Raw genomic sequence first — 14,738 nt, 5'->3', positions numbered from 1 at the left:
TGAATTAGCCGCAATTAAAGAACAATTAAAACTGTGCTGACTGCGGCTAGTTTAAAGTGGAATTCTATCGATCAACGACACAATTCCGGTTTGCTTACCGGATGCTAAGCTAAGCTTGATTGAGTAATCTAGTTCGTTTCTGTGAATCATAAAGCCCGACATGCTCCGTAAAGCATTTTTGGATCGTGCTTCATTTTTGTGTATCACATGTATAATTTAATTGAATACTAAATATATTTCAACTATAAGGTTCCAGATTCGTCTGAGGGAAACAAATGATTTAAAACCGGTGGTTGGCTGTCAAACAAGTGATGCGTGGGTGTTATTATCAATCAGTAAACAACAACGAGAAATCGACCTCTCTGAAATGATAAGACTCAGATCAAAATCCATTAGTCAAAGTATAAATGAAGAAGCGGGACAGGCACAAACTTTACAAAATTTATCAAATTTACAAAATTGACAAAATTAACGAAATTGACAAAACTTACAAAATTGCCAAATTTACAAAATTTACAAAATTTACAAAATTTACAAAATTTACAAAATTTACAAAATTTACAAAATTTACAAAATTTACAAAATTTACAAAATTTACAAAATTTACAAAATTTTCAAAATTTACAAAATTTACAAAATTTACAAAATTTACAAAATTTACAAAATTTACAAAATTAACAAAATTTACAAAATTTACAAAATTTACAAAATTTACAAAATTTACAAAATTTACAAAATTTACAAAATTTACAAAATTTACAAAATTTACAAAATTTACAAAATTTACAAATATTACAAAATTTACAAAATTTACAAAATTTACAAAATTTACAAAATTTACAAAATTTACAAAATTTACAAAATTTATAAAATTTACAAAATTTACAAAATTTACAAAATTTACAAAATTTACAAAATTTACATAATTTACAAAATTTACAAAATTTACAAAATTTACAAAATTTACAAAATTTACAAAATTTACAAAATTTACAAAATTTACAAAATTTACAAAATTTACAAAATTTACAAAATTTACAAAATTTACAAAATTTACAAAATTTACAAAATTTACAAAATTTACAAAATTTACAAAATTTACAAAATTTACAAAATTTACAAAATTTACAAAATTTACAAAATTTACAAAATTTACAAAATTTACAAAATTTACAAAATTTACAAAATTTACAAAATTTACAAAATTTACTAAATTTACTAAATTTACAAAATTTACAAAATTTACAAAATTTACAAAATTTACAAAATTTACAAAAATTACAAAATTTACAAAATTTACAAAATTTACAAAATTTACAAAATTTACAAAATTTACAAAATTTACAAAATTTACAAAATTTACAAAATTTACAAAATTTACAAAATTTACAAAATTTACAAAATTTACAAAATTTACAAAATTTACGAAATCGACAAAATTTACAAAGTTTACAAAATTTACAAAATTTACAAAATTTACAAAATTTACAAAATTTACAAAATTTACAAAATTTACAAAATTTACAAAATTTACAAAATTTACAAAATTTACAAAATTTACAAAATTTACAAAATTTACAAAATTTACAAAATTTTCAAAATTTACAAAATTTACAAAATTTACAAAATTTACAAAATTTACAAAATTTACAAAATTAACAAAATTTACAAAATTTACAAAATTTACAAAATTTACAAAATTTACAAAATTTACAAAATTTACAAAATTTACAAATATTACAAAATTTACAAAATTTACAAAATTTACAAAATTTACAAAATTTACAAAATTTACAAAATTTACAAAATTTACAAAATTTATAAAATTTACAAAATTTACAAAATTTACAAAATTTACAAAATTTGCAAAATTTACAAAATTTACAAAATTTACATAATTTACAAAATTTACAAAATTTACAAAATTTACAAAATTTACAAAATTTACAAAATTTACAAAATTTACAAAATTTACAAAATTTACAAAATTTACAAAATTTACAAAATTTACAAAATTTACAAAATTTACAAAATTTACAAAATTTACAAAATTTACAAAATTTACAAAATTTACAAAATTTACAAAATTTACAAAATTTACAAAATTTACAAAATTTACAAAATTTACAAAATTTACAAAATTTACAAAATTTACAAAATTTACAAAATTTACAAAATTTACAAAATTTACAAAATTTACAAAATTTACAAAATTTACAAAATTTACAAAATTTACAAAATTTACAAAATTTACAAAATTTACAAAATTTACAAAATTTACAAAATTTACAAAATTTACAAAATTTACAAAATTTACAAAATTTACAAAATTTACAAAATTTACAAAATTTACAAAATTTACAAAATTTACAAAATTTACAAAATTTACAAAATTTACAAAATTTACAAAATTTACAAAATTTACAAAATTTACAAAATTTACAAAATTTACAAAATTTACAAAATTTACAAAATTTACAAAATTTACAAAATTTACAAAATTTACAAAATTTACGAAATCGACAAAATTTACAAAGTTTACAAAATTTACAAAATTTACAAAATTTACAAAATTTACAAAATTTACAAAATTTACAAAATTAACAAAATTTACAAAATTTACAAAATTTACAAAATTTACAAAATTTACAAAATTTACAAAATTTACAAAATTTACAAAATTTACAAAATTTACAAAATTTACAAAATTTACAAAATTTACAAAATTTACAAAATTTACAAAATTTACAAAATTTACAAAATTTACAAAATTTACAAAATTTACAAAATTTACAAAATTTACAAAATTTACAAAATTTACAAAATTTACAAAATTTACAAAATTTACAAAATTTACAAAATTTACAAAATTTACAAAATTTACAAAATTTACAAAATTTACAAAATTTACAAAATTTACAAAATTTACAAAATTTACAAAATTTACAAAATTTACAAAATTTACAAAATTTACAAAATTTACAAAATTTACAAAATTTACAAAATTTACAAAATTTACAAAATTTACAAAATTTACAAAATTTACAAAATTTACAAAATTTACAAAATTTACAAAATTTACAAAATTTACAAAATTTACAAAATTTACAAAATTTACAAAATTTACAAAATTTACAAAATTTACAAAATTTACAAAATTTACAAAATTTACAAAATTTACAAAATTTACAAAATTTACAAAATTTACAAAATTTACAAAATTTACAAAATTTACAAAATTTACAAAATTTACAAAATTTACAAAATTTACAAAATTTACAAAATTTACAAAATTTACCAAATTTACAAAATTTACAAAATTTACAAAATTTACAAAGTTTCAAGAATTTACAAAATTTACAGAATTTACAAAATTTAAAAATTTACAAAATTTACTAAATTTACAAAATTTACAAAATTTACAAAATTAACAAAATTTATAAAATTTACAAAATTTACAAAATTTACAAAATTTACAAAATTTACAAAATTTACAAAATTTACAAAATTTACAAAATTTACTAAATTTACTAAATTTACAAAATTTACAAAATTTACAAAATTTACAAAATTTACAAAATTTACAAAATTTACAAAATTTATAAAATTTACAAAATTTACAAAATTTACAAAATTTACAAAATTTACAAAATTTACAAAATTTACAAAATTTACAAAATTTACAAAATTTACAAAATTTACAAAATTTACAAAATTTACAAAATTTACAAAATTTACAAAATTTACAAAATTTACAAAATTTACAAAATTTACAAAATTTACAAAATTTACAAAATTTACAAAATTTACAAAATTTACAAAATTTACAAAATTTACAAAATTTACAAAATTTACAAAATTTACAAAATTTACAAAATTTACAAAATTTACAAAATTTACAAAATTTACAAAATTTACAAAATTTACAAAATTTACAAAATTTACAAAATTTACAAAATTTACAAAATTTACAAAATTTACAAAATTAACAAAATTTACAAAATTTACAAAATTTTCAAAATTTCAAATTAACAAAATTTACAAAATTTACAAAATTTACAAAATTTACAAAATTTTCAAAATTTACAATATTTACAAAATTTACTAAATTAATAAAAATTACAAAATTAACAAAATTTACAAAATTTACAAAATTTACAAAATTTACAAAATTTACAAAATTTACAAAATTTACAAAATTCACAAAATTTACAAAATTTACAAAATTTACAAAATTTACAAAATTTACAAAATTTACAAAATTTACAAAATTTACAAAATTTACAAAATTTACAAAATTTACAAAATTTACAAAATTTACAAAATTTACAAAATTTACAAAATTTACAAAATTTACAAAATTAACAAAATTTACAAAATTTACAAAATTTACAAAATTTACAAAATTTACAAAATTTACAAAATTTACAAAATTTACAAAATTTACAAAATTTACAAAATTTACAAAATTTACAAAATTTACAAAATTTACAAAATTTACAAAATTTACAAAATGTACAAAATTTACAAAATTTACAAAATTTACAAAATTTACAAAATTTACAAAATTTACAAAATTTACAAAATTTACAAAATTTTACAAAATTTACAAAATTTACAAAATTTACAAAATTTACAAAATTTACAAAATTTACAAAATTTACAAAATTTACGAAATTTACAAAATTTACAAAATCTACAAAATCTACAAAATCTACAAAATTGACAAATACAAAATTGACAAAAAAATTAACAATTTTGACAAAATTTACACTATTAACAGATTGACTAAATTGATTAAAAAATATCAGAATTTTTTATTTAAAAGAAAATATAAATATTGCATTATCGATTTTTTTTATAACTTTTTCAAATGACTTCGTGTTTTTTTTTCACAATTTGTAATACATGTAAATTGCTGGATTATCTTATGTTCCTGTAGAGTAAAGTTAAAAATTTGTTAAAATTTCAAAAATGTTTTTTTTATTTTTTGCTAGTGATAAATTTTTATTTTAAAAGACTCTATGAATTAATTTAAATTGCATTTTAGTCCTATTCGATTGATTTTTAGAAAATTCCTAGTTTGTTATGCAAAATTTTTGCAAACTTAGAATGATGTTGAAAATTATTGACGTCGACATTATCGAACAATTTTTTTCCAAAATTTACAATTAATATTGAAACAATCTGAGCTGTTTGATTATCAATAAATATTTGGCAAATTAAGCAACTTTTAAAGATTCTATTAAATTTCGACAAAAAAAATATAATTTTTTTTAAAGGTTTCAAACGTTAGAGATAAGAAGTATTGCAAGTGCAAAAAGTTTTTAATTAAGCTGAGAATGAAGCTTTTTGCGATATCGAGAAATATGAGGACAATTCTTTGAAACGTAGGTTATTCAATTTTCATCATACTTAAGACATTTGAGGCAATTTCTTTTTCTAATTACAATAAAAATTATGTTGATGATATTTGAGAATTTGAAAATTTTTCTAAATTTAATTTTTTTTTCGATAATGCCGACCATTTGAGTTGCTTTTATTGGCAATTTGGCAAAATATTTGAAATTTAGGAAATTTCGATTTAAAAAAATACAACAATTAAAACCATTTTCAAATAATTAATTTCTAGATGATTTTTTCAACATTATAAGCAGTTTTGGATGATTTGGTTCATTTTCGAAGCATTCCAACAATACAATTTATGTTATTTTTGAATAAATTTCTGACATTTTGAGAACATAAAAAAAAACCCAAAAGGCTTGGCTGCCAAGCTTAGCCGCAACAATTTTTTTAAGTTAATTTTTTTTCTAAATAAAAAGATTATAAAAGAAAATTATAAAAAAAAATTATAAAACATGAAAAAAAAAATCTATATAAGAATTTTTTGAGTTATTGCCAATACCGATTTAGTATTCTTGACAATGCTAATCAAGCAGTTGGCTTGTACTTGAAAATATTGGGTTAGTCAAAGCAACTTTGGGAGGTTAAAAACAATTTTATGAATTTTACAATTTTTCGTTAACTTTGAAAAATCGTTAAAAAAAAAATTGTGAATTTTTATTTTCAGAATCTGTCCAATTTTTCACGCGGTTTTCAAAAACTGTTCATGATAAGGTTTAATTTTTCTACGTTCATTTCATTGATTACCTGAATTGCCTGGATTATCCTGATTTTCTATACTTTATCGACGTGAATTTAATGTTAGTATGTACGTTTCCATACTTTTAAAAATATTTTAGCAACCTTAAAAGTAAGTTCACTCGTGTTGGAAGAAAGTGGTAGAAATTTTTACACTTGTAGCATATTTTAAAAATTTTACAATGCAAAACATTTTTCAAGATCTGCTGCCATCAAATTGCTTTACAACACTGTTTCTATTTCAGGCGTATCTGATAATTCTAACTATTTTTTCATCACAGCATGCGAAAATAGACATAGTGTTGTAAAGAAAATTAACGGCCGCAGATCTTGAAAAAAAATTTATATTGTAAAATTTCCGAAATGTGCTTGAAGTGCCAACATTTCTACCACTTTTTTCCAGCACGAGTGAAGTTGATCTTATCATAAGTTCTCACCTCTTAAACTTGTCATTGTTATATATCGCTATAGCAACTGTCTTTTCCTGCACTCACCCACCGAGAAGCTTTTCCACTTTGGTAAAAAATTTATTAATAATCTTAAATTTAAAATTAAATATGTGTTAGAATTAGAAAAAAAATCGAATTGATACTATCAATCAATTTGATAGTGGAAGTTTGGTATCCTAGTAGGATGTACTCTATGCTCTTGATCTCACACCGTATGGAAGTCACACTTAGCAAACGATGTTAATCAATCGCTACCACAACTGACCTTTCCAGTATCTAGCTAGCAATCCAGTGAGTTGGGTGACAGTTTCTATAGTATCCCTGAAAATAAGCTGATGAAACAAATAAGATTTTCAGCCGATGGAACTGTTACTGCAAATGAGATTTTCAGTCGCTTAACCGTATCAGTAGAATTGAACCACACAAAATGACGTCATTTCATCGTTCCCGCTGTATCAACTCCATCTACATCTGAAAAAGTGAACCTGTTTTTCTGTTTTCTCCTCACGAATTTTCTTCAAAAGAAAATCAGCAAGTATTTGACAGTCCGGTCAGTTCCCATTCGTTTGGTTTCTGACGTTCTCCCCACGCGTATTTCATTCGCTCAGGCGTAATTACGCCTCAACACCACTGCAACATCCATGCACGCTTGAGGCGTTTTGTTGTTTTTGCTTTTTGTCCGATTCTCTCACGGACCACGGACGGAACGGCTGACGTTGTGTTTGTGTTTTGTTGCTGTGCCTTGCCTGCTGGCAGAGAGAATCTGTACCAGAGCGACCAAGATTAGGCCCTGCTGGAAGTAAAAGCAAACTTCACTTCGTCGCGGCAGCACACGCAAATCGATTGACGTCGGACGGGTGTCAAAAATTTTCCATCCAGCTGGTGGAAATCGAGTATTTCGAGTGGCAAAGTGGTGGTGGGGGGAGCAATTTTCCATATTTATCCCCGTGGAAGATTGTCCGTACGTGGGTAGTTTTCTCCAGTTTTGCCTCCTGGGGGGCTAATCGAGTCTAGGGGTTTTAGAATTGTGGATTAGATTCATGGTGAAAAGTGCTTTGTGAGTGATTCATTTGCTAGTGTTTTTCGAAATCGAAATCTCGTTCCGTGGAACGAGTTAACCACATCTGAAAGGGGTTTAGGGCACTTAGTGCTCTTGCTTGATAATGGTGCTCCGGAAGCTGCTGCTAATCGTGGTGATTGCTCTACTACAGAGTTGCTTTACCACCTATGGGTATACCCTGCAGAAAAGTGGTGGTCCTCCTGCTGGGACCGTAATCGAAGATGAATCGTTCCTGCAGAATCCACACTACGAGACCAACAACGAGCTGCAGGACCTGTTGGCTCGGATGCAGAAGAACCACCCCAATCTGGTGAGGGTTCACGCAATCGGTTCCTCGCTGGAGGGGCGACCTCTGCTGGCAGTGGAAATCCGAGCCAATGCCGATCATCCAAGACCTGCCCTGGTTCCGATGTTCAAGTATGTGGCCAATATGCACGGTGACGAAACAATCGGCCGGGAGCTGCTCGTCTATCTGGCCCAGTATCTGGTCAACAACTATGGCCGCGATCCGGAGATCACAGCGCTGGTCAACAGCACCGATATCTTCCTGATGCCCACCATGAACCCGGACGGATTCGAGCGTTCCAAGGTTAGTGAATGGCAGCGAACCATATTGTTGAAAGGTGGTCGGTCGATACACCCAAAACTACTAGCCATTGCTTTTTTTTGCTGTTCCCCAAACAATGACCTATCAAAGAATGCCGTGCCTCAAACCCAAAATTTGACCTTGACAAACCCACCCGAGAATCCTTTCAAATTACTTCCCTTTAAAACCCGTTAAACAAGCTCGGGGTGCCCCCTAAGAAAATTAATCTAACAAAAAATAAGACTTTTCTGCTGTGTTTAGTCTTATTGAGTGGCGCTGCGTTCAGTCAGGGACAGGGTGTTTTGTTTCTGTAGAATCGGCAGCTTTCAGCTGCTTACTTAGTTTCATTCCGTCCATGGTAAGTAGACGCCATGACGTCACCTAGACGACTGCGACGGCGTTCACACTATTGAAGGCTTTTTTTCTATGACTATTTTGGTTCGTTCAACCAGACCAAATGAATGAATGTTGATGGATAAGCTGAACCGAATATGCCACTAATCAAGTGCCACGCCAGCTGTTCCATGGTATTTACTTACACTAAGGTAATCACTAAGGCAATAATATAGTTGGTGGTGCATTTAGAGCTGTTTTGCATGCCTAAATTAACTTGAGATGTTTGAACAAGAAACAACATCAGTTCCTTTGAAGTTAAATTTTCACACCAGTGACCAAGATTTTTCGTTGTTTAATTGTTTGTTGATAAGGTCATTATAAACAAAACCTGTGCTGCAGAAATCAATTTTATCCATTTTTTTTGTTTGCTCGAATAAAAAGCTTATGGCTATGTTTCTACTTCATTGCTTTGCCAAAGCCGGCATCTGTCATTTCATTGAGGTTCAAATATGAAGCGCTCATGGACATTTTTCTGTATTTTCGTCATTCAAATCAATTAATTTGGTTTTGAATGATTTATATGAAATTAATTCAAAACTCATTTAATTCTTTTAATTACCTCATACCTTGAAAGGGCGAACATACCTTAAAAGGGCGACACCGAAAATGTCATGCCAATTTTCTTATAATGTTCAGAATCAAACCAAAATTTCAGGGTACTTTTATACATACATTTACAATCAAAAGAAAAATTAGTCGATGGAGCCTTGGGTGCAAAATTGAACGCATTTTCTCTCGATGTCCTCCATCAAAGTCTTTACATTGTCTTCCGGTACCAGTTTTTCAGTTTTTTTTTTCCATTTTCTTAACATTTTCTTCTCGTCTTTGAATGCCTTCTTGCTCTTCCGAATGTTTTTGGAACAAAATGGACAGAATTGGCCTTATACCACTCCAGGACAATTTTAGAATAGTGGCATGGCGCCAAATTTGGCCAAAATAGCGGAGCTTCGTCGTGCTCCTGCAAGAACGGAAAAAGGCGCTTCTCGAGGCACTCAGGCACTGTGCCCTTTGTCACGAAAGGCTTACTCCTCAGTGCGCAAGAGCAAATGGCCTGCCAAACGAGATATATGGAGGCGAACTTCGACATTTTCTTCTTCTTAAATTTGTCGTCCACATCGAACTTGCTCTTGCCGGTGAAAAACTCCAACCCAGGAATTTGCTTAAAATCGGCTTTTATATACGTTTCGTCGTCCATCACACAGCTGCCATATTTTGTCAGCATCTTCTCGTAGAGCTTCCGTGCCCGAGTTTTAGCCGTCGATTGTTGCCGCTCAACGCGATTTGGGAAGTTGTCTACCTTGTTTGTATGTAGTCCAGCTTTCTTCTTTGTATTCTGGACGTAGCTCTGCGACATGCCGATCTTTTTAGCCAAATTACGGCTTGAGACGTTGGGATTTGCTTTAATCATCCGCTTCACCTTTCCCTTCGTCTTTTTGTTCTCCGGTCCCGGTTTTCTTTCAGCTCATTTGCCGTTGTTCCACGTCAACTGCTCCTGGAACCATTTCAACACTCTGGAGACGGTTAAATGATGAATGTTCAATATTTTTCCCAACTGCCGGTCTCAGAAAGGTCAGAAAATTTCAGGTGTTTGGCAACAAGATTGATTGAGTTTCTAGAAAACTCCCATAGAAATACCAACATGGGTTGCGTAAAGGTGGATCTACGGAGATTGCCGTGTTAGAATTGATCAACAGTGTATCTCAAAACCTCGACAGAAAAAGGAAACACATGGCGCGTTATTTCTCGATCTATCGAAAGCCTTCGATACAATTCATCATGATTTTTTGCTTAAAAAGCTAGAAGCATATGTCAACGACTTTATGGGAAGTTATTTGAAAGATCGTAAACAAGTCGGAAAGATAAAAAATACGTTTAGTTCTCAGTTACAGCTATAGGCGTTCCCCAAGGAAGCAATTTAGGACCATTACTGATTCTAATTTACGTAAGCGATTTACCCAAACGGGAAAAAACCTGGAATTCAGATCCAAAAACGGGAAAAATACACAAGGAAATAAAAATTAATTTTTGGTTCCAAGATCAGGGATTCAAACGAAAATTCGAAATTCAGAATTGTAATTTAATTTTCCGAGTCAGAGTTCAACAGATAAAAAAAACTTTTAAAAGAAGATCATAAGTTTTAAAATCCATACTTTGATTCTTCTCCAATTGCCTCGAATTTGAAAAAAAAAAACTCACATTTTTATCGGACCTTAGAGTTCAACAGTGTCTCTGAAAATCACTTAAAAGTCACTTAAAATGTGTTCATGTACCGCTTGTCATTACAATCATTCATAAATCAAAAAATTATATGAAAACAATTAAATCAAAGTTAAATTTTGTATTCAGAACTCTTTGTTGCAAACTTGGAAATGTGAAAAGGGTCTTCTATTATAATTCAATTTAACAGATAAACACAGGACAATTAAACAATTATTAATAAATCTAAAAATCATCTTTATGTACGGTACCGTCTTTTTTATAGCTTCAAAACAACAAATAGGAAACTTTCTTCCATCAAACGAATTATTTCAAAGGTGGGTTTTCTAAATTCAAATACGAATTACAATTTATTAAAGCTTAAGTATGTTACGATCTCTTTAAAAATTTACGAAAATTTAGAAGATTACGGAGGAACTAATAAATTTCTTACCTTATCCGTGGCAAAAATTTGAAGAACATTTAAAAATTCCCAGTTAAATTTTACAAGAAATAGCTATACAAGAGATTTGTGATGAGGGTGTATTCATGTTTATTGAAGCTGTAGATTGAAACGCTTTAAATATCAAACATGTAACAACTTTTTTAAAAATACATCGTACCTCCCTTACAATATATATTCGTGTTTCGAGTATATTTTTTATGAAAGAAATCCTTATTTGGATTCTGAAATATAAGAGGGTTTGTTTCTTTACAAAGTGGAACACTCAAATCTCACTCATCGCTAGTTTTGAAAGTACACATGAAAACTAATAAACCCTCCAGAGGTTTTTTTCCAATTTCATCAAAAAGGAACTTTTTGCTTCTTGCTAATAATTTTTTTTTTCAATATGTTTTATGATCTCCCTTTTTTGTAATTTTTCTACAATTTTCTCAGTACAGCTGTAGATAAAGATAACCGCTACAAGAATGTAAAGTAAATGTATTGGAAAAAACTTTAGTTTGTGTCTCAAAAGCATAAAATGCTTAAAAAAATTGGCTAGTTTTCGGTAATTTCTTTAACATTTTAGAATGTTGAACTGAAAGATGAAGTTCATATGACATTTTTTTTTTCAAAAATACGTGTATGTTATCTAGATTCACAGGGTTGCTGAAGACATGTATACAACATTTTTCAATGCTTTGGAAATATGAAATATACCCATCGCACATAAAACTTCCTTCATACTTAAAATGCCTTCATACTTACCGAAATCATTATTGAATTAGGATTTTTTTTTTTAAATAATTTGTACATAATTTTTTCATTGATTAAAAACTAAGTATTGGAAAAAAAATATATAAAAAATCGTGTTTCCCCGGGCTATTTTTTAAAGTCTATTACCTATCTGATTCTTAGTACTTCAATTATAATACATTTAAAATGAGAAAACTGGATGTTTCTTTAATCTGATTTATTAATCTTTAAACTTTTTTGAGCGTGTCTTTTTGTTCTTAAACTATTTTTTGTATAATGCAGGTACTGAAAAGTATTAAAAATTAGCGGAAAGTTAAAATATTGATTTTACGCTGTGCCACGCCCAATTTTGTGAATTTTAAAAAAGGTAAATTAAATGATACGCAAAACTCCTAATAATCGAATTTTCATTCTAATTTTAATGAAGGTTTTTTTTTTATTTTGAAACATCCAAATTATTTTTATACACTATATTTACAAAAATCTATCTTTACAAGTTTACAAACGAGAACAGAAGCAAAAAAAATTATCAAACGTAATTTCATGCAGCGTCTCAAACCAAGCAATTGTTAAAGTTACATTTTTTTAAAGTAATTCGGTTTATTCAACTATTAGCCATTTTGTGTTTTTAACATTCTTTGTTTAGAAAAAGCTGCCGTTTTTGTCATTACAATAAATTAAAAACTATGCATGAAATTTTTGTGGTTCCGTTCGTTTTTAAGTACCTAGTTGTTCTCTCGCCTTATCTACATTTTATTATCTACATTTATTCGCGAAAACGCGTGTAAATCGGTGAAATCGTTTATTTAAAAAATGAAATTAAATTTCTTTTTCAAGTTTAATTAGTATAAAATTCAGGAAAAATATTCAGTTAGGCTTCCGCTTTTCCAAATCCGAATTGCCGGGCCTTACGCTTAACCCCTGCCATCAGATTTTGTATTAGCACCTTGTCCACCTTCTTCGCCGCAGAAAGCCAGTTTGTCTTGAACTGCTGCTCGTCTTTAGCAGTTTTTTTTTGGTTTTCTTTAGGTTCCGCTTGACAATAGCCCAGTATTTCTCAATTGGGCGGAGCTCTGGCGTGTTGGGAGGGTTCTTGTCCTTGAGAACCACCTGCACGTTGTTGGCGGCGTACCACTCCATGGCCTTTTTACCGTAATGGCAAGATACCAAATCCGGCCAAAACAGTACGGAACAACCGTGTTTCTTCAGGAAAGGCAGCAGACTTTTATTCAAACAATCTTTCACGTAAATTTCTTGGTTGACAGTCCCGGAAGCTATGAAAATGCTGCTTTTCAAGCCACAGGTACAGATGGCTTGCCAAACCAGATATTTCTTCGCGAACTTTGACAGTTTCATGTGCTTGAAAATATCTGCTACCTTTCCCCTTCCTTTTGCCGTATAAAAACTTCTGTCCCGGAAACTGCTTGTAGTCGGCTTTGACGTAGGTTTCGTCGTCCATTACCACGCAGTCAAACTTCGTCAGCATCGTCGTGTACAGCCTCCGGGATCGCGCTTTGGCCGTCGTATTTTGTTTGTCATCGCGATTAAGAGTAACTACTTTCTTGTAAGTCGATAGTCCGGCTCGTTTTTTGGCGGGATAAACGGTTGTAGACGATACACACAGCTTATTTGCGGCATCTCGGAGAGAGAGGTTAGGGTTTCGCTTGAAACTACCGGCAACTCTCTTTGTCGTCTCAGCGGCCTCCGGTTTTCGATTTCCCCCCGATCCAGACTTCCTGGCTGTCGACAAACGGTCCCCAAACTCTTTAATTACATTTGTAACGGTTGATTTGGCAACTTTTAGCGATTTAGCCAGCTTTGCGTGCGAGTAGCTCGGATTTTCACGATGCGCGAGCAAAATTTTGATACGTTGCTCTTCTTCCTTGGACGGCATTTTGACAACTGAAGAGCATAAATCCTTAAAATTAGTTTTTATTCTTGCTCGATTCTGCAGAAATCTATAAAATTTATCTTCCTCAACATATTTAAATTTTGATGTGAGATTCTCACTTCAAAATATTTGTTGATGGAGGTACAATAATATGTTGAACAAATGACAGTATCTTTTCTACGGATTTGATAACCACAAATTTTTGCATTGCAAATCAGCAAGTTTCTTAATTTTTTAAATATTTTCAACTTTGATATGTTGTTAAATAACCCAAAAAACTATAAATTACAGACTATAAAAGTCGTTGCCCAAATTTTGTTTAAGATATTAGAATTCAAAATTAAGATCGTGATTTTCAAATTCTGCAATACGAACTTCAAATGATGCAAAAACGATGTTTGATTGATTATTTCTGAAAAAAATTTCTTCAACAAAATATTTGAAAAATAAATATGAGTTTTTTTAATGTATTGGCTTTGGTAAACGACAGTTTTAGCACAACTGGTGTAGGTAAAAGGCCCGTTTATAAGTGTAACATATTAAAAAAATGATAGAACAGGGATGAGCAAACCGCGGCCCGCGGGCCGCATGCGGCCCTCGAGACATGTTTGTGCGGCCCGCGAAGCTTATCTCACATTAAATTTATTTCACTATTTTTTTCTACGATAGTTTGTTAATTATCATAAAATAGCAGCACCAAAAATGTGATATACCAATAACGTGATATGCACGTCACTTGTTTGCATTTGCATTTGTCTTTTAATCATCCAGATTGCTGACTTTTTTTGTAGGATTTGAGTTTTTTCTTGAGTTCTCTTGAA

General features: G+C 28.4%; 1 protein-coding gene across 1 annotated transcript in view; it reads left to right on the top strand.

Moving 5' to 3' along the window:
• Nucleotides 1–7,272: 7,272 nt before the first annotated feature.
• Nucleotides 7,273–14,738, top strand: part of LOC129754318 (carboxypeptidase D-like) — a 59,861-nt gene continuing 52,395 nt past the window's right edge. The window contains exon 1 of the mRNA XM_055750293.1: nt 7,273–8,239. Coding sequence (XP_055606268.1) covers nt 7,754–8,239 — 486 coding nt within the window. The 5' untranslated portion in view covers nt 7,273–7,753. The remainder of the gene's footprint in view (nt 8,240–14,738) is intronic.

The sequence above is a fragment of the Uranotaenia lowii genome, chromosome 3, assembly GCF_029784155.1.
Source record: "Uranotaenia lowii strain MFRU-FL chromosome 3, ASM2978415v1, whole genome shotgun sequence".
In the NCBI taxonomy this organism is placed as follows: domain Eukaryota; kingdom Metazoa; phylum Arthropoda; class Insecta; order Diptera; family Culicidae; genus Uranotaenia; species Uranotaenia lowii.
The sequence above is the reverse complement of the archived record's forward strand: the minus strand, read 5'-3'. Positions and strand labels throughout refer to the sequence as shown.